General features: G+C 43.5%; 2 protein-coding genes across 3 annotated transcripts in view; both read left to right on the top strand.

Moving 5' to 3' along the window:
* Positions 1 to 18,181, top strand: part of raver1 (ribonucleoprotein, PTB-binding 1) — a 36,933-nt gene extending 18,752 nt beyond the window's left edge. The window contains exons 7-17 of one of the 2 annotated variants that reach the window (XM_020515235.2): positions 3,009 to 3,095; positions 4,734 to 4,842; positions 5,627 to 5,898; positions 7,594 to 7,684; positions 9,372 to 9,559; positions 10,622 to 10,693; positions 11,109 to 11,189; positions 11,753 to 11,824; positions 12,427 to 12,549; positions 13,933 to 14,010; positions 15,051 to 18,181. In XM_020515235.2, coding sequence (XP_020370824.1) covers positions 3,009 to 3,095; positions 4,734 to 4,842; positions 5,627 to 5,898; positions 7,594 to 7,684; positions 9,372 to 9,559; positions 10,622 to 10,693; positions 11,109 to 11,189; positions 11,753 to 11,824; positions 12,427 to 12,549; positions 13,933 to 14,010; positions 15,051 to 15,197 — 1,320 coding nt within the window. In that variant the 3' untranslated portion in view covers positions 15,198 to 18,181. The remainder of the gene's footprint in view (positions 1 to 3,008; positions 3,096 to 4,733; positions 4,843 to 5,626; positions 5,899 to 7,593; positions 7,685 to 9,371; positions 9,560 to 10,621; positions 10,694 to 11,108; positions 11,190 to 11,752; positions 11,825 to 12,426; positions 12,550 to 13,932; positions 14,011 to 15,050) is intronic. The other variant, XM_020515237.2, reaches the window with a different exon arrangement.
* A 1,899-nt stretch (positions 18,182 to 20,080) lies between these two features.
* The window catches only part of atg4da (autophagy related 4D, cysteine peptidase a), a 69,688-nt gene continuing 68,861 nt past the window's right edge, over positions 20,081 to 20,907 (top strand). Inside the window, exon 1 of the mRNA XM_048617791.1 lies at positions 20,081 to 20,233. Coding sequence (XP_048473748.1) covers positions 20,081 to 20,233 — 153 coding nt within the window. The remainder of the gene's footprint in view (positions 20,234 to 20,907) is intronic.

The raw sequence follows: 20,907 nt of genomic DNA, 5'->3' as shown, positions 1-20,907 counted from the left end.
AGATGCTTTCGGCTCCAGGATCGGTCTCTCTCAGACTGAGAGAGATGGCATTCCATCCTTGTGAACTTTCCAGCAACTGCTCCCATCTTCTAGCTTTGTATTGAGACAAACGCCCAGCATCTGAGGTTGTTGCTAGGTGGCAACAGTAGAGACCAATAACAGTTTTCTGGACTGTTTATTCAACAATTAAAGGAACAGAACACCTCTCGTTCTCTCTAAAACAGTGCTGGACACTGCTTTCCAGAGTCTCTTTCTTTTTGTAAACAGCAAATAGACTCGTGTTTTCTTTAACCATTTGACTTTCCAGTTCCAAGCAATCACATCAGTGCTTTGCAACCCGGTAATGCTCAAGACGTCTGCTTTCCACTTCTCGTAATCTGAAAATGAGTGTATGTTCCCAAAGTCTGAAAACACCATGGCACATGTCTTCCAAACTCCACCATTCAGTAAAGTACTGCAGTGATTTGGGTAACATCAGTTACAGTTAACCCATAATGCTGCCGTTGTAATGCGATAACTACAACCACTGAGTGAATCTGGGCTCACTGCATGCTGCTTACCTCAGAATGGTGAGGATTTCAGTTCCTCGAGGAATCCAATCCTAAATCCACAAACTCTACTCACTGTGGACCCTAACAGGGGTTAGAGGAAAGTGGAGTAGTATGTTTTGCTGCTAGTTTCAGTGAGAACTGACAAGACAACAAGTATTTTAGACCAAAAATAAAAGGCAGATAGGAGGAACTTCTGCGGTATTTTGCAGTTGACCTAATTAATGCAGGAATTCTGAAATGCAGGAACATTTTTTGACTCCAGAGAGTTCCTCTGCATGCCTGGGTTCAGATTTCTAAGCACAGAGCAGTCCCTTAATATGTGTTTCTGTTATTCCTAGCATCCAGCTGCAGACTGTTATTAATATGGTGGGTATTGATAGTTTATTAAGGTTGTCTGTAAAATTCATTGACATCAACAGTCTTTATATTTGTGTCCTTTCTACTTCAACCCTACCCCTCCCTACTTGTGGCAGAGAATTGAAATAAGTGCTTTGCTCACTTTTTTTTTCAAAGACAGATGAGGTGTTCCTGAAATAATTAAGATCCAAGGGTCTAGTGAGTGTGTGGAGCTGAAATAATGGGTAAAGTAAATAGTTTGAAGAAATGAATGGGACTGAAAGTTGATAAATCTTCAGAAACTGATGACCTTAACCACAGAGTGTAGAAAGCAATGGATACAAATGGTCATCACCTCTCAAAATTCTATTAATTTTGAAATTGTGACTGCAAATAGTACATGTAACCTCACTGTTGTAAGAAAGGAGGGAGACAGAAAATGAAGAACTACAGACCTGGTCATCTGACATCAGTAGCAGAGAAAACCCAAATCCAATATAAAAGGATGTAGCCACTGGATGTTGAGAAAATAATTACCTTGTTGGATAGAGTCAACATTGATTAGTGAAGGGCAACTCATGTATGACAAACCTTAGAGTTTTTTTAAGCATGAGGTTATTAAATAAAACTTAAATCCATGGGATTGTGGGCAATGTACCAAAATGGACTAAGGATTGGTGAACAGACAGAAAGGAGAGTGTCAGAATAAGTGGGTCATTATCAGGTTGGCAGACTGTGGCACTGGGGTACCACAAGGATCAGTGCATAGGCTTCAGTTGTCAATTACACGTAGGGACCATTTGGAATATTTTAGAGTTTGCAGATGATGCAAAACTTGTCGGGGATGAGAGTTGTGAGGGGGATGCAAAGAGCCTTCAAGAGGATTTGAGCAAGCTGAACGTGTGGGCAAGAGCCTCCAAGATGGAAAAAAGTGTGGACAAGTCTGAGGTTATTTACTTTCACAGGTGCCAAGTATTTCTTAGACGGTGAGCAATTGGAAAGTGTTGACATCTAACAGGACCTGGATGTCAGTGTTCACAAGTCACTGAAAGTTGCCATGCAGGTACAGCAAGCAGTTTGGAAGGTAGACAGTATGTTAGTTTTATCATGAGAGGAAAACAAAAATGTTTCAATTGTATAATTCTAAGGAAGAATTGTTTGCCGTTAAGGGGGTGCAGCAGAGATTCACAAAACTGCTTTCTGGATGACCAGACTGTCCTATGATGAGACTTAGTGAGTTTTCTCAGGGGTTTAAAAGAATCAGAGGCGGTCTCACAGAAAATACTTAAAGGCTTAGACAGAGTGGATATTTCCCCTGGCTTAGGGGTCTAGAAGTAAGGGACATTCCCAGAATGAAAGATAAGCCATTTCAGACTCGAGTGAGGAGAAATCTCTCTCTTTGGAATTCTCAACTGGAGGGTTGACGGGAAGCTGAAACATGTAGTTCCAAACAGTGATTGATAGATTTCTTGTCACTAATAACATTCGGGGATATGACGATAGTGCAGGAATATAGCATTGAGGGAGATGATTGACCATGGTCTAGAGTGCTAGAGCAGGCCCAGTGGACTGAATGGCTTCCTCCTGCTCAGATGTTCCTACATCAGCTCAGAGCAGGAATAGAATCTGGATTCTTCCTGACTTTTGAGCTCCATATAATCCTGCACTGGATGTGTTGCCATACATTGGGAAGTATGAGAACAGTGTCCATGGCTCTGCACAAGCAGCTAGTTAGCAACTAACTCAGACACACCAATTAAATGGTTGCCTCCTTGCATGAAATGCTGGATTGAAGAGGAAGTATAAAAAATCTTCCATTTCATCTGAGAATATGCCTTTTCGTTTATTGGATGGGACTTTATGGTTGAAAGTGTCCTCTGGTTTCATTAAATCCTATCTATAAAAAAGAGTTAGTCAATGGACAGGATTCTTGCTTTCAGATTTCATTTCATTTCGGATGTTAACTCGTCCTATTGGGCCTATTTAATAAGGTGGCTTTTTTCTGGCACTATGGAATTGACTAGCTTTTACTATTCTTATTCTGTTTATCTATTCAAATAATGACTGACCTCTCATTATCTGCTGCATTTCCCTCTCCCTTCTATACCTGTTGTGTCCTAGAATGCTTTGCTTGGGAATCCAGTTTTTCTGCAGAACCTGGTTCGGACCCAGCTGATGCAAAATAAGGAGAACCAGGCATTCCTCAATGTAAGTCTACAACAAGTAGATTATCGTGTGAGGGTTTGTCTCCATAGTATTTAGAGCACATACTAATCACACCAAATGCTACTGCATTCATTTTGTTTGGATTGAATGATGACTGAGCAATTGGTTCATTTGTTGGAATATTTAGAAGAGTTGTAGATTCTAAGTGTGAATATTCCAATGGTTGAGAATGGGCCTACTGGACCTGTGGTCTGCAGTGGGGATTAGTTACTATATTCCATTGTGCTGTTAAATATACTCCACCTTTAACGGGGAAATGAATTCTTTCTTATTTTGATTCACTGTGATATGATTTACATATTATCATTCATAATTTTTAAGAAGACACAAATTGTTAGTGTCTTTCCAAGGGTTCCATTGCATTAGAACCAAGTGCCTGGCATACAAAATAATTTGATTTCTGCTGTATTTCTGCCCCTCGTTTTGAATCTTGCTCTGCGTCTTGTATCTGTTTCTCTCTCCACTGGGATAGGTTGAGAATCTGTTTCATGTTGCAGGGGCAGTTTATTCACACTCAACAAAAGTGTCCAGGCTCTGATCCAAAGGTTACCTCTGTGGAGTCTGCCTTCAACGATGTGAAACTGAATTTTTGTGAAAAATGGTCTTGCTTGAAAGGGACTAATAATGACATTGTACTCACTCCTGACAATTATCAGGCCATGTTTTACACACAAAACCTCAGGTTCTCTACCTGCTCGAAAGTTCTGGCTCTTCTGGACTTTGCCCTGCTTTGCCATATCTCGCTTCAGCTTCCCAGCACCAAAAGAAGTGTATTGGAACCAGTGCTTGTTATCAGAATGGTGTTGTTATACATATTAAAATCCTCACTAATTTTCCCTTTGCTTATCTATGCGCTGTTGATCCTTGTTAACATCCACCACCACCACCAGCTTTGTAGAAGCAGAATCCAGTTTTAAAAAGTGGGTAAAAACCAAAAGAACTGTGGATGTGGTAAATCAAAAACAAAACCAGAATTTGCTGGAAAAGGTCAGCGTCTGTGGAGAGAAATCGAAGTTAACATTTTGTGGTCGGGTCACTGGACCCAAAACGTTAACTCTGATTTCTCTCCACAGATGCTGCCAGACCTGCAGAGCTTTTCCAGCAACTTCTGTTTATGTTTCTGTTGTTAAGAAGTGGGCTGTTAACAATGAGGATTCCATAACAGTAAAATGAGCTGTAAATCAGTAGCTGCTTATATATTACTCCGATTTGAATTCATATGCTCAGGATATGACCATCCATGAACTAGCTATCTATGTACAGAACTAAATCCTTCTCTCTGTGAACAGACATTGTGAAGGAGTTCCCACAATAATGACCATCTGAACGGGTTGTTCAGGGGACTTCACTATGAACGCAATTTAAACAGGTGATGATGTTGGGAGGAGAAATTAATGCCCTCACATGAAGCAAAGTAAAAGTTTGGAACAACAATTACAAAATGGTCAAAAAAATGCTGTGGGTGGGAGGGAAGAGAAATTTGAGGGTAGAAAAAGGGATCTGATATGTTAGATATGTGAAATGAGAGCTTGCAGGGTTATATATTTGCCTGGTAACCAACATTCCATTGAGCAATTCATGTCAAAATATAAGCACATCATTGTCTGTATGTATTTTCAGAAACCTGGGATTCTGGGTGAATCTCCTCTTGCAGCTTTGCAGCAAAACCCAGTCGGACTCGGAGCCCCCCCACAGCGGGGAAAGGGACTTCTTGGGGAATCGCCCACAGGTATGTATGTATAAATCATATACGGGGGCCCCTGACCTTATCTGAAAACAAAAGATGCTGGAGATCACAGTGCGTCAGGCAGCATCCGTGGAGAGAGAGCAAGCTAACAATTCTAGATATCTCTTCATCAGAGCTGCCCCGACCTTATTCTGATTTTGCACTTGCAGACCTCAGTATGTTCCTTTCTCAGCTATTGTTATCTAAACCATGATCCAGACAGTTCCAAAGTTGATGCTTCAATAGACCATTACACTCTATCTTTCTCCCTGCCTTTCACTGAGCATCTGAGCCGACCTATTACTTTCTCATTGGCTGCTACTGATGCAATTTGAAGTTGGAGTCCTCATTTGGTGGGTTAAGTTCAACGAGTTTGGCTAGTCCAAACCGCACAGTGTCTGATTGTGTCAGTGCAATCTGTCGTCGGGTATGTACCCATGGCACTCTTTGCCTTGTTGAGCAGTAACATTCCCTCATTATCACCTGCTTCAGAGCAGGAAGGGGCCCTGTGCTATATCCCTGCCACGCCAGGCCATCAAGGTGCAGCTCTCCAAAAAGAATAGAGGTGATGTCAGGTTCTCAGGCCACAGGCCATTCTGATCGTGAAAAAAGAATTAGAGCGCTTAGTAATCTTCTGAGGATTGGATGGAAATATGGAGCTTGTGAGCTCATCATTTGGAAGAGGATAAATGGGCACAATGGTGACCTTTGCTTTTACAGAAGTTTCCATTTAAGCTTAATCATAATTAAAGGATCTTCTCAACATGAGCATTTGTGCCACTTACAGGACTGAATTCCGAGAGAGCACAGGCACAGATGAAGCTGCCTATGGTGCCAATGGGGACGATGCAATCACAACAGTATCTTGGACAAATGCCAACAGACATGCCGGGAATGATGGAGAATCCATCCCATTCCCGACAGGTTTCCTCACCACCAGTCACTCCGGCTCCTTTGCAAGGAATCCCCACATCCATTCTGGGCTCTGTACTCAGTGACCTGAAGAAACAGAGGAAACAAAACATGTTGCAAGTCGAGACCGGCTTGGCCACAGCAGGGGTAAGAAGCCAAGCTTGAAATGTCTTTAAGGGGTTGCAATGGGTTGTCTGTATCCAGATAATCATTGGCAGTCCTTTGCAATGAATTGTTTAGTTTGTGTGTGCATTTTTTGCAAAATCATGAGTGAGTGAATTATAGAATCCCTACAGTGTGGATGCAGGCCATTCGGCTCATCGAGTCCACACCAACCCTCTGTAAAGCATCCCACCCAGACCCATTCCCCTGCTCTATCCCTGTAACCCTGCATTTCCCATGGCTAATGCACCTAGCTTGCACATTCTTGGACACTATGGGCAATGTAGCATGGCCAATCCACCTAACAATCTTCAGACTGTGGGAGGAAACCCATGCAGACGTGGGGAGAAAGTCATCTGAGGGCGGAATCGAACCCGAGTCCCTGTCGCTATCAGGCAGCAGTGCTAACCACTGAGCCACCGTGCCACCCTAAAGTGAAATATGAAAGAGTATTTTGAAAGTACTTTTCTTTCAGCAGAATTAAAGCAGTTAAGAAGTTGTTATAGAATATAGCATTTGTTGAAGGATAAATGCTACAAAAAATAGTGAAATGAAGTACAAGTGGAGAGTTTAGATTGAGAGTATTGACTGAGATCTGAGAGCAATTTAAATGTATGCTCTTTCTGTCATCTCAGTTTGTTTATTTTTGATCGCTTGAAGCAACTATGGTCAAGGTGAGGTTAGGCTTGTCTTCCAGTGTACTATTCAAGGTATATCTTTGGATTTTCTGCTTGATTGTAGCATCAATATTCAATATTGTGCACTGAAAAGTAACAGGTGGCAAAGGGAGTACCTGTGGTTCTAGTGCAATGATCCCCAGATTGAACATTGCTTACTTTGCAACTTCCACTCTTAATAAAGTTCAAGAAAACAGCCTCGCTCTGTAAAAACATGGGCAACATAAGAATTTACCAAAAGCTGCTTGGACTAACAAATAGAAGCATCACCGCGATCATGTCCCAGCACCGGCATCTCCACGTCATCACTGCTATCATGGCACTGAGCCTGAGTGAACATGAGCAGCCAAGCCACTTAGAGTATCAATTACATAATTGTGTTTGCACTTTAATTTGTTTCTGGCCGGACCTGTCAGCAGTGAGCTGCTGTCATTTCATTCACTGAAGGCCATGGTTATGTAGTAGGCCGAGATCACCAACCTCCCTATGTCCCATAATCGTGGGATTCAGCTGCATGAGATCAATAGAGAAATGTTTCGTTATCTAGTAGGAGGATCTGACTGTAACATTATTGACCTGGTGCAGTGTGTTCTCTCTTGCAGGTGAATATGTGATTTCTCCTTAACATTTTCAACAGCAAGCAATAAGGATGGTGTGTGGTGGGCAGTTATCAAGACTATGTCCATTTAACAGCTCAGATTAATGTCAAGTAAACTGTGATGACCAGTTTCGTCATAACTTGAGGATCTACTACATTTTGGAAGCCTCTAAAATAAACAGTGTCACTCCTCCTAATCTATTCTGTTGGACAGTGCATCACCCTCACGTCAATTGATCTCATGGACTCGGATATAATGCCAGCGGTGTTGATTGAGAACAAGTTTGGGTGTTTCAGGCAGTGTATTTAAAGATGGTTTCAGATTAAACACGGAACTGGGACAGTGCAGAAAGTTAATGTGGAGTCTGCCCTGTAAGTAACACAGTGCCACATTTTATGTTGCAGCCATCTCTCTTGGGGGAGCCACCAAAAGATTTCAGGTTGCCTCAGAATCCATATCTCAATATGCGAAGTGTGTTCCCATCTAATGTATCAGGTAAGGAATGGTCTGGAGCTTGGGGTTGAAGACTGAAGAGAAGTGGGTGACATAATCATTGGTGTTGTCTATATTTGCTCTCCTATAGAGTGCCACAATCATTACAACATGGAGTGAATTTATTTTAGCTTTAAACGGCCATCTCCCTCCCAACCACCACCCCAAACCCCAGCACGCGCGCGCACACACCCACCCTCCAATTCAGAGGATGATTTCTGACCCCAGCCTTGCTGGATGTTTATACTCATAGCTGCTGTGAGCAGGGAGATTTAAATTAGTGTCTGATCTCCCTCTTGAGTCTCTCCTGAGCTGTGTCTCTGAAGGAGGAATGAGGGGAAGAAGTTGGTGAATTGTCCAGGCTCCATTCTCATGCCCTGGCCAATATCCAGCCTGTTCTTTTCACATCAGAACCAGGCCTCCCACAACACTGTGCGGAGAACCTTCACTTGTTCCACAGAGTTGGTAATGGAGCTGCCTGGTGTGCATAACTGTGGGTTGGAGGAATTCAATCCAAAACAAAACACACATTAGGTAATATTGCTGGCTGTTAAACAGTGTGGCAAGTGACGATAATCTCTCTGGGAATTGGATACCTGGTCAGTATTTACAGACTGCACACGGAGACAGTGGGGGTGACAGTACTGTGCTTTGTGATGCAGTGTGTATTTACTTACCAAAGAGCTGTGCACGGCCCATGACTTTCCTTTCATCATTATTTTTGAGGTGATGTTTTAACTCTACTTTTTCTGTTTTAATCCTGTTAATAAGAAATAATACGAAGTTTAGCATGATGGACTGACTGAAAGGCAAGCAGTATTAAAAATTAATTTCTAAATATTTGGGAAATCAATATGTGACCTATGTATGTTGAGTGCACCGTTCTAGTGTTCAGCTAATAAACTGGGAAAAGCCAACACAGACTGTTCAGTCTAATGGGGTGGTATCATGCTGCTTGTGTGTGCCCTCTCTGGCTGTCTCTCCCTCTATCCTTCCCTCTCTCCATCCCTCCTGCTGCCTTGACCGCTCCCTCCTCTCCCCTCCCTTCCTTCTCCTGTGCTTCTCCTTCGCCTGTCCAACCTCATCCCCTGCCCCACCCCCCTAAAACAGCTTATGCAGTCATACTGCACAGATGATGAGGTGGGAAACTGATGAAACAAGATCCTTTGAACCTGATAGTTGTGTGTCTGAAGGGAAATGAGCAGTTCTTGTTCTTGTTACACATGAACATCAAACAGCACAGCACAGGAACAGGTCAAACAGCCCACCATGATGCCATTCTGAACTCATCCCACCTGCCTGCTCTGTATCCCTCTATTCCCTGCCTGCTCATGCGTCTGTCTAAATGCCTCTTTAACATTACTATCGTATCTGCTTTGACCACCTCTTCAAGCAGCATGTTCCAGGTAACCACCACCATCTGTGTACAAAACCTGCCTCACATATCCCTTTTAAACTTTCCCCCTTTCACCTTAAACTTATGCCCCCTAGTATTTGGCTTTTCCAGCCTGGAATCTATTCAGGTTCTTGTAATTTTATATACGTCTGTCAGGTCAATCCTCAGCCTCTCGTGAAAACAATCCAAGTTTGTACACGGTGCCTTAAGTATCCATGTCGAAACTTATAACACAATGACTAAGCATAATGTTATCAGGCTGTATAATGCAACTAACGCTTTTCTGACTGACAGGCAATGCTAGCAACTCAATGTCCTATGGCCACGGTACTGGTCTCCTGGGAAACTACCCCAGTTCTGGCTCCAGAGGTCACCTGGGATCCAGCATCAGTGACTATCCAGAGTCTGGAAGCAGCCAGCTGGGTTATGGGAATTTTGAAAGCTATGATGATTACAGTCACTCTTACAGAGACTATGAGCAGGTATGTTTGGAATGTACTGTCCGTGAGCAGATTGGAACACTGAATGGGTTCACTTCTGTAGGTGGCCCTCTTGCTAAATGCCTTTTGCCATCATGCTGGAAATTTAATGGCATGCTTTTCACCAGATAAATAGTAGTTGCAGTGTCTGTCCACTAATGTTGTAGCAATCATTCCTATTCCATGGTGTCTCCCGCAAGACTCCACAGAGGAGCCTGCTTATTTCAAGCCATTTCCTCTCAACTGTCTAGAACAACAGGAGAGGCAGGAAGCCTCCAACCTCTCATATAAAATATCTGAATGAGGACTTGTCCTAACATTAAAAGTGATGGCCCAAGTGCTGGAAAGTGAGTTCGATTTAGATAGTTTGGTGCAGACTTGATGGAGCAAAGGGGCCTTTCTGTGCCATATGACTCTATCACTATGAATGCTGATCAGATCATATTAGGTCACAAGGCCCTGAGAGTAATGGGATTGGGGAGTTAGTCACCTCAGTTTTACTAATATTGTAGAAAAGGCCATGTCTTTGCGTGAGTATAATTTATTGCCACAATGTATATCTTCAGAGGCTTTTCTGATGTGTTGGGCTACCTCTGATGGTAAACCATTGTCAGTGTCTGCAGCGTAGGTGACTGTAAATGATTCTATTGCACTGTTTGAATTAAAGCAGAGAAGCTCCCTTGTAGCTAATAATTATCCCTTCTATTGTATGAAGCAGGTGAACTGCTTATTTTGTCTGTACTGTTCGTGGGATCTAACTGTGCATATTTCCTGCTGCTTGCTGTACAGAGCTGGAACTTCCAGGGTTTGACCAGTACTCTGGACATCTTCCTCATTACAGTTTGTTAGGTTGTGCTAGGCGTCCTGCGTGTAGGTGTTGAGTGAGTGGGATAGGGTTGGCTTGGGCCGAATCTCTGATCCGTGTCCATTGCTTGTCGACCTTTATCACAAACTCTGAAAGAAGCAGACTGACCCAGATCTCCACTAAAGATCAGCTGCCTCTGAAAGGACAAGAGAAAACTGGCGTTATATTTTTAAGTTAATGTTCTAATTTTATTTCATCAGGAAAGTGAAATGGAGCGCTACCCAATATCACGTAATCCTGGGCTTAGAGGGTACAGTCGTGACAGAAATGAGGTAAATCTTATGAAGGAAATGGAGGATGAGATGTTTTTGTTGGAGGTAGCTGCGTGGTTGTGGACTGTAGGTTCTCTGCATAGGATGCAGCCCAGAGACCTTTCTTATTCCTTCTCTAGACTAGAGTTCACTCTCTTCCACCAAGGCTGCAGGCAGCTATCTATTATTGATTTTAATACATTGGGCTTGGGAGGGGTAATATCAGCTGGGGCTCATGCTGATCATCCTCCTGCATGAGGAGGGACTGGGGTTCACTTGGATGCTGTGAAGGTTAAGCAGCTGTCAGATTCCTTTTGGGGCTTACTTACACAAGGGCGACCAGCAGGTAACTCTGGGAGGTAACAGCAAGACTGGAGCAAAGAGAATTGTTTCGATGATGAAATGAAGGGGCTAATTGAGGTTTGTTCCTGCCTAGGAAAGAGAGATGGAGCGATACTCGATGTCCCGTGATCATGGCTATGGAGGAATGGGGGGCTATGGCCATGATCGAAGCGAGGTACGTTTTACAAAACGGAAGTGCGTGATTGGAATAAAGTAGACTGACCGGTCCGTACCTGGTTGTTGGCTGGGAACTGGCCCTGACCCTGAACAGGTCGTTCCAGCTCTGAAGTGTATACAATCAGAATGGGACCATTCAGTGGCACTGCCTGTGAGTCTGTCAAACTGCTGGCGTTCCCAGCCCTGCCCAGCCTGCATTCTGTTTGCTGATCTCTGCAAAACCACAGTCAGCCTCCATACACTGGGCCAGGAAGAATGTACAGTCACACAGGGCATGGACTTTGTGATTGCCATTCACTGCCAACTGCTGTGAAGCAATTGGCAAAGCTGCAGCCTTCAGTCCAATAGTCTGTCTACACTTGATTTCTGACATGACCAGTATGACAGTTATGGGCCCAGAGTGAAATCTCTCATGTCGTCTCCCAGACTAGAGCTGATGCCTTTAGAAAGGGGCATCATAGGAAGTTGACAGCACAAAAAGAGGTCACGTAGTCCATAGTGTTCAAACCAGCAGAACACTGCCAGAAAAATGCAAACTCATTGAGGCATCTCTTTTGTCAGGAAAGGGAGCCGGACCAGTACCCACTACTACATGATCCTGGACTTGGAGGGTACGGAGCTGACCGAGATGAGGTAACAATTAGAATAAGGAATCTTTTTGAGTCATCCACTGAGTATGGAATTGCTAATTACTAAAACCTCAAGCTTCTGCATTTAGCACAGGGCATGGAGAGATATCCAGTTTCATAAAGTGATAGAATTCAGACCAGCAGCTTCATTTCATAGAGGCATACAACCATGTTCCAGATTGGGTCTGCATGCTAAGTAAACACCAGTGTTTGAGTTCCTCAAATGGCCTTCATTCTCAAGCAAGGGATGGGTTTAGGTGAATCAAACCGTTTTGACTCTGGTTAGTTATTCAGAGCCTGCATGTTGACTGACATTGTGATCAAAAATAATTCACCAGTAATGACCATGCAGGTTTATGTACAAATAACCAATTGGGTGAGGTATCAATGGATGACATGAGCTGGTAAAAGTTAATCTGCCCTCATTCTCTGAAGGTTCAGACCAATGTGAAGTAAAACTGCACCGGCTGAGTTTATCCCCCTGGTTTGGAGTACTCTTCTCTTTTTTTTTTTTTTTTTTAATTTTATTTAGTTTATTTGGACATGGTTGCGAATTGTTGAACGTTATTTTCAGTTTAGGATTAATGTTCCCTTTTCCTGTTTAAGCGATCAAATCCATGTGGATATAATGATTTGGAACCTGCTGCACCTTCGATGTACTCCAGTTCTCCCACGTCCTATTTCACAAGTGGTGTCCGAGCAGGAATGCGACAGGGCTACTCCACCAAGGTATCGTACTCATTATAGCAGAATACATTGTGATGTGCATTCATTAACAGGTGGCTGAGGCTGATTTTCACCCAGGGCTACATGGATGCACGTTTTAAACAAAGACTGATCGGATCTTTTTAATACCCCATCTTCCAGATTTGGTATTTTTTCCTCCTCAGTCTGTGCTTCAATGGCTGATTGCAGGCAGGGCTCTACATTTGGGCTGGAGGAGCAAATTGTGGTTGATTTGTGCTCCTGAATGCCCTGTTACTGCCCCCTTGAGAGGGCGTATGTGTAAACACTGACAGAGGTGTCAGAGATGGATACCAACTTGACCTCAGCTAATGCGTCATGAGTCGTGTCTGTGGTGCATGAAGCCATACCTCAGCCTGTCTGCTCTTGTTGGGGAGATCTGGCCACGGTTCCCTTCCTCTTCCATTTCTCTAGCACCACATGTTGGTGCTAAAATAAATCCTAACACCAGACCAAGTGTTTCTGAGCTGTTGTAACCATTTTCACACATCTGTGCTTTGTGCACAATGAGTTACTTGGTAGAGAAGTGACTCTCCGACAAGTATGACAGGCAGTTTTAGTGGCAGTGGTATGAATGAGCAGCTATCTGGGAATCTTAGTCAGATCACAATGAAATCCTCTTCCTCTCAGACTTGGCCACACTTCAGCAGGGGAATGAGGCCTGTGTTTAACTTCCCTGAAGGAGGCCTCAATGTGCTTGCTATTGTGTTGCAATCAGGTTTGAAGATTCAAATTTCCACCTCGAAATTAGTTTGTGTTAGTTGTTGCTAACAACTGAACTGACTCACTGATTAACAAGAGAAATTGCACCTCAGGAAGTTTCAAATTGACTCCCCTGATCGAGGCTGTCGATTAACCAACAGCTCCAGACTACAGTTCACCGTTAGCTGCCTTGTGTATTGAACGGGTACAATCTGAGAGTTGTTAATTGATATGTCAGTCCCATGTTCCCAGCTGACTAGAACCTGACAGCTGACTGGTTCAGCGACAGTAACCTGATCCTTGAGTTGTGTCAAGGCTGTGTGGTAGAACGGCAAATGTCTATTTGTAGAGGTTTGAGGAGTTGGTGCAGATACCCTTCTCAGCACAGACCTGAAAAACAGCTGATCTGGCAAATATTTTCCTTTTTTTTTCACCAATCTATCAGTTAGCTCTCTCCAAGAGGGAAGTTTAAACTCCATGTGTCTCTGTGTGTATCTTTTGCTGCCTGACTAGCACTGAATGCAAGGCCAATACACAGTGTATGGGTTTCAGGGGTGGGGGCGTGGGGCAGAAGAAGGATTTTGTTTTTCATTTTTTAATAGAAAGTGTGAGAGAATCCAATGCTAAGAAAGCTTGGAGATGTGACTGTTGTCTGCTGTGTTACAGTTAAATCCAGTGCTGAGTTCTGGGGCAGGACTCCTGGGGGCTCGGCCTGCTAACTCCCCACCAGGCTGTATGCTGAAGGTAACTGTCTGATAATTCTCGCCGTCGCAGCCTCGCGTGCTCTCGCTCGCTCTCTTTCACAGGCTTGTGTTCTGCCTGTGAACGTACTAACAGTTCCCCTGGCATTGAGATTAACAGATCATTGTCCAACAGACCGTGACTTTGAAAAGACAGGACCCTGACTGAATGTCGTTTTGCAGTAATTTGACATATGGTCTTCCCTGTTGTTGCCTTGGTTTGAATTAGGGTTTCAATTCATCTGTTATGTTGATACAGAATGAAGGGTTATTTTGCAAGATTTGAATCCGAAGGTAGAATTAAAGATTTCAGCCACGTTCTTATGAGATGGCAGATTAAAATCAGCCAGAAAGTGGGAAGCCACCAGGAATGTCTATCTTCAGGCACTATTGCACAGGAGATGTCTTATCATGATTTGACCAGGGGTGACGGGAGTTTTATGAAAAAGTAGAATTTTTTTCTGTTTTCAAAGAATGCAAAGACTCTTTATGATAAATAAACCACTTAACTTCAATCATACAGTAGCAGTCTCTACCATGTTAGCTGGCCTCATCTGTGAGAGCTGAGAAAGGAACAACTGAGAAGATCCCGTGTGCATGTTTATGAACCAGGAAACTAATGGTGTTGTAGCTTTGATGAGTGAAATACTACTTTCTGTCTGAGTCAAATTTTGCAAAACAGCCTTTAATTGAATTCTAAGGAAGAGAGGATACAGGTTCACTCATTGAGAGACTGAAACCAAGTGAGATAAGTCTCAAGTCATATTGTACAAAATAAACACAGTTTGTTAAATCTACCAGAATTTAGAAAGCCTCTGGATATAAACCATTACTGCACTACTTATAATTTCAGTTTCTGTTCTTTGGATCCAGTATTGTGTCTTAACATCAGACACCCATTGGATCTCCTAATAATGGTGTCCCTTCCTTTTGTGCTATTCCATTGAAACCTGTGTCAGGGTGGCTGAAGGTTTATGTGGGCTTGATGTTATGGGCTCATTGAAAACCAGACTTTAGTTGACTGTGATTCTCTCTCTGTTCCAGACACCACTTGCTGGTCACAAGCGAGGTGCGTCTCACCTGATCCCATCACCTGAGCCCAGCCCAGAGGGCGGCTACGTTGGCCAGCACTCTCAAGGCCTGGGTGGCCACTATGCTGACTCTTACCTCAAGAGGAAGAGGATATTTTAACTGGGGACCTGGTGTTGCCATCTAGAATGACTTGGTTACTTTTTGCTGAAGGGTGTAAATCTTGTACAGATGTTTTTAATCTCTGTGTCAAAACACTTCAGTCTTTGTTTTTAGGAGGAGGGTGAAACTTCTATCTGGGAATTTGGAGGATGCAGAAGGCTGGAACCTGACAAACTGACTGACCCTGTGGCACCTTTGCATTGTCAGCCACAAAATTTACTGAATATAGGCTTCAACGTACAAACTCCGGTCATTATAGAAGATGAGAACACGATAAGGTGGAATTCACCATATCTTCTTTCTCCTTCACTGTTAGTCACTGTTAGTAACTGCAGTCTGGGACCAGCAAGTGTCAATAGTGGACGCTCTATTGAAGCACACTTGCCTTCAAAACTCAAAATGAATATTGGCCTTCAGTCCACTGCAAATTTTAAAATGTGTGAAGTTGGCTGCAAATATTCTCCCTGTAATAAACGGCATTTATAAACCGGACTCAGTGGCACTTCCTCAGAGCCACACTCTGAAGATGAGCCCTTGTTTCTGTTGTTGCAGCAAAGTGTGCACTCAATCCATCAACATTCAAAGCAGGTATTCTACCTCAAAGGCTGACACCATGAAGTATTGTTTCTGTCTAGCCATTCACTTTGCTTCTGTGTCATGTGTTCAAAACATTTCCCTAAGTGTTGGAGCGGATGCAGTGAGATATTTTCGTTTAGTTTAATTGCACTGCGTCCTATCCCATATCCTCAACGTTTGAGCTTCATTGTGCAGCCAACTGGTTTGGTTTTCAGTCGTTCTGCATACCTCTCAAATCTGTAGGTTTGTTTTTCAATGTATTTCCTTAATCTTTCATTTCATTCTGTGAACAATTTTGATTTAGAAAAACCCTCTTTTTTTTTTTTTTTAAGATCTGCAATTTTTAGTGAATTATTTGCAGGAAATGGGTTATGTGCTTGTCCCTTTTTTCCTTTTATTTTAAAACAAAATTCAAAGTAGTTGGGGTAACTAATTTTGTTCTTCCTGTTTCATTTGGCATGTGTGCGCATCAGTGTTTGTTTCTACTAAATGACAACTTTGTTCTGCAAAATCTTTACACATTGAATTCCTGATGTCTGTTAACCTGTGGAATCTTTATGCCAGCCAAGTTTCCACTAAGCTTAGACAGCAAGCCTGAACTAGCAAGTGTGGGACCCAAATCGTAAAATGAATCAACTATAAATATAGGGAACAATAGCAGACATTGCAGACACTAGCCTCTGTCGCAATGCTGTTTGCATTTAAAGCTACAGGAAGTTTTGCAAGTCTTTTCTGGTTGCCTTGCAGTCCATCAACACCTGCACTGCTTGTGTTTCCCCAGTAAATGTACTTGTTTTGCCTCAATATTTGAAGTGGGTGGAAGAATTTCTCAGCTCCTCAGTTCCTGTAGTTGCGACTTGAGCTGAAGGGAAACTGTTTCTCCTGGAGCGTTTATCCAATTTGTACAATTTTAAAGTAAACCCCCATTTTAGCGCTCAAGATTAAGTGTGGAGAGAACAGGGAGAAGCTGCGAGAAAATGATGATGAGCAGCATCTCTGTGGGCTGTCTATTCTTATTTCTCTGTTCCCTTCCCAGCCCCCAGAGGCAGGTAAAGATGAAAATGCTGGGAAAGTGGGTCGTACTTGGAAGATGTTGGAGTGTTATATTGAAGAGCAAAAAAAAAAGACCCTTCAAAGAAAAACTCAATAATCTTCACATTCTTAAACTACTTCAGTGAAAACCCAACTTTCAGTGTGAGGAATTCGAGGTCCTGTACTCCGATAGCCTTGTTCCAGCTGTGCCCAGTCCCACCACAATCCTCCATGCTTTATCTGTACTCTGATCCTGTAACAGACTGGATTTTGTGTGATCATGTTGGGCAAAAGGTCTCCCATCTGACCAAACGGATAGCAACCAAAACACAGCCATCATTCCAAGTCATTGTTTTCTCCCGCTCTGTAGCTTGGGGAATCCATGTCAAATATAGTCGTGTTGACATTAGTGACTCTGTGGGATTGCCTGTTTGTGAGTGGCCATACGTGGGGGAAATCCCAACCCAATCTGAACTGGACCCTATCCTATCCCTTGGCCACATTTCAGACTGAGAAACCAAATAGTAATGAACAATTTAAGCCTTAATCTCTTCTCTCTTGACAATGGATGAACTTAGCCAGGATGTGCTAATTCGGAAGACTGGAGATTGACTGACTCTCCCAGCCTGTGATTAACCATCTCGGTTCCTCTTAAATAAAGATTGTGGAAGTGACTGGTGTGTGAGCCAGCGTGGGGTTCAATCGGTTAGCCTCAGTTAGGAAGTGAAGGAGTAAGTTGGAGGTTCCTGCTTTAAATTACTCTGCAGTGACCCCTGCTGAAGTGTGTGTGTAAGGACAGGGTTCAGCTGCACTTTTTATAACAGGAACACTGCTAACACTAACCGCCTTAGTTCAATGATCATGGGGTACTTGGGGAAAGGCATAAAATTGGAGACAGTTTCTGTAAATCTAATGGTTATTTCCACAGCTCCTGTCCTGTGTCACTGCAAGGAGGAAATAACACCACATGTGCAGATTGCCTGAAATAGTTGCTGCCTGTCCATGTGCCATCACCCACAGTGAGTCCTGTCTTTAGCTGCACCATCTGAGGAACAGACACAGGCTGTTCCATCTGTCCACCATGTGCTGGTGGAGGAGGGCCTTCATGTTTTTGTGTTACCCACTTGCACCACAGCAACGTTGTTTCGTGTGTTCTAGAGGCCAGTCACACGGACTCATCTGTTCTCTTGGTGCCTCAAGTGTCCCAGAGATCTGCTGCTTGTGTGAACTGAAAGGTGGCAGAAAGAGTTCAGTAAAACAGCATGGTCTTCATCATTTGGATACAGTTCAGCTGCATTATTGAGTAGGAACTGATCGCAGTTTCATGTTTGGAGAGTCCTGTCTACATCTCTATTAAAATTGGAAATCGCTCTTAATTCTGTGTGTTTTAAACTTTTTGAAAACATTCTGCATATTCACTACCATTATCCACTTAGCTGCACTGTTATACGAGGGGTGACTTGATAGAGACATACAAGATGATCAGAGGATTAGATAGGGTGGACAGTGGGAGCCTTTTTCCTCGTATGGTGATGGCTAGCACGAGGGGCCATAGCTTTAAATTGAGGGGTGATAGATATAGGACAGATGTCAGAGGTAGGTTCTTTACTCAGAGAGTAGTAAGGGCGTGGAATGCCCTGCCTGCAAAAATAGTAGACTCGCCCACTTTAAGGGCATTTAAATGGTCATTGGATAAACATATGGATGATAATGGAATAGTTTAGGTTAGATGGGCTTCAGATTGGTTTCACAGGTCGGCGCAACATCGAGGGCCGAAGGGCCTGTACTGCGCTGTTATGTTCTATGTTCTATATGGATTTCCAAGCATTCAAGTGATTAATGGTTCCCTTTAATCCGAGGACATATTCTGTGGGACTAGACCAAAGACAGTTTGCCCCTCTGATCTAGGTTGTAACAGGTCAAAGAAAAAGTGAGTTTCCTCCAGGTGCTCTGGTTTCTTCCCACAGTCCAAAGATATGCAGGCTGGGTGGATTAGCAATGAGGAATGCATCGTTACGGAGATAGGGTAGAGTGGGGTGGGTCTGGGTGGGATGCTCTTTGGCGGGTTGGTGTGGACTGGATGGGCTGAATGGCCTCTTTCCACACTATAGGGTCTGTATATTCCTCATATTAAGTCAAATGCAAGTGCAGTTCAGTGTTATTCTGACCTCTGGTAACTATCCTACACAGACCTCCAATTGGATTGGGAAGCAGGCCTGTTTTATGTGTTCACTTATCTTGCCTGAATCACCACCTTTTCTTTGAGGGTTGAATGTGTGGGCTTTTTGCTAGCTGGGCCGGCACTTAAAGCCCAACCCTCATTCCGCCTTGTGGAAGTACTGCAGTCAGTGTACTGTTGATACACCCATTGTGCAGTTAGAGAGAGAGAGTTGCAAACTTTTCCGGTGACAGAAGGATCAACAACATATTTCTGAGTCAGGATGGTGTGTGACTTTGAGGGGAACTTGTTGGTGGTGGTGTTTCCTGGTCCTTCTGGAATACTGGGTTTGGTGTTGGAGGAAATTGGATGTGGCTCCTGCTGAAATTTATCTAGTCACTGTTAAATGTAGTCATATGGTGTGCTAGGCCCAACTGTGAAGCCCTGCAGTAATGTTGCCTGTTAATATTAAAATGCTGCTTTACGTGAACCCGTTCATAGACAAGAGTAATCACATTCAAACATCTGACCTTAAGACAGACTGTTTGGAGCCTTGTATAATAACCTCTCACTCCTCAAATGTGAAATTGATTTGATGAAATACTGACATTTGCCTGTAGTTTTGATAAACTCTGGCAATTGGCTGCAGCAGTACATGCATAACATACATGTTCTCTAGCTCACTTTCCAGGGTTCCTGTGCAAATATTCTTCTGTTGGAAGGGAATTTGCAACTATTAACACATTAATTTTAAATAGTTAAAAGACTGGGAAAACTGTCAACAAACTAATTTAAAATCAAAAGAGTTAGGCTGTTTGAGAATCAAATGGGTAACAAAGCACAATTGAAGTTTTCAAAACTGGGTAAGGAATCCATGATGTTCAAATGTGCCATGGTCAAATTAAATGGTGAAGTTAACATGGTCGCTAACAACTGAGGAAACTGTGTGGTGGAATAGGTTTCCGGAGCTGGAGTTCGTCCACTGTGACCACTTTTCTTTGTTTTTTTGCTTTTTCGCTTTTTTTCTTTTTCTTGGATTCTTTTTTTCCCTCTATTTGCCTTCTGGAGGGAGGGCAGTGATGCGCATGGCTGGAGGCCTAAAGCAGTTGGCCACGAGATGGTTGGTGGGGCCGAGGCAGTACATTTAGCAATCGGCAGCGGCGTGGAAACGGCTGGCGGCCTGGAGCAGCACCAGATCAGGACCCTGGCGGTCTGTGGCAAGGCTGCTATGAGCCCAGATGGGAGCACAGAGGCATGGAGATCGAGGCCAGTGCGGGGATTGAGAGATTGAGCCCTCGTGGGGAAAATCCAGTGTAGAGTGACTCTGGGCTGAAGGCTAAAGAAGGACTGTCATTTGAAGCTTTAAACTTACTTATTTTTCTACTTTTTACCTAAGGTTTTGTACCTAGGTACTTTGTACCTAAGATGGAGCTGGGAATGGGAACATTGTAAACTTTACACTGTACCCCTGTATTCCTATAACTGAGTGTATGGGACAATAAAACCTCATTCTAATTCTAAATCGGGGGGAAAATGAAACAAATGAGGGAAATCTCTGATATTTTGAAAACTTTGTCAACACGAGCACGTTGCAGAAGTTGCCCTTTTTTATTTGGTTTTGGTGTTGCAGTGCTGTTAATGACACACCTTGGAAGGAGCTGGGAGATGTCCTTCCCCTTTAAGCTGAGGGGCTGTCCCTTTAAGGGGCGGCGCTGACGTCACGGCGCGGTCAGCTGACCCTGGTGTCATGGCGGCGGCCAGCGCTCGATGCGGCCTCGGGCTGGGCCTGGGGCTCGGCCTGGGCCTGGGGATCAGGTTCCGGGCCACTCACTGCAGGCACCGCCATTCCAGGGGAATACTCCACCTCCAGGAAAAACAGGCCCGATCTCTCCGCACAGGCCCCAGTGAGTGAGAGGGGATAGGGAGGGAGAGAGAGAGAGAGAG

Source organism: Rhincodon typus, chromosome 38 (assembly GCF_021869965.1).
Source record: "Rhincodon typus isolate 14 chromosome 38, sRhiTyp1.1, whole genome shotgun sequence".
Taxonomy (NCBI): domain Eukaryota; kingdom Metazoa; phylum Chordata; class Chondrichthyes; order Orectolobiformes; family Rhincodontidae; genus Rhincodon; species Rhincodon typus.
Note: the sequence above shows the minus strand (reverse complement) of the source record. Positions and strands in the feature narration are given on the sequence as shown.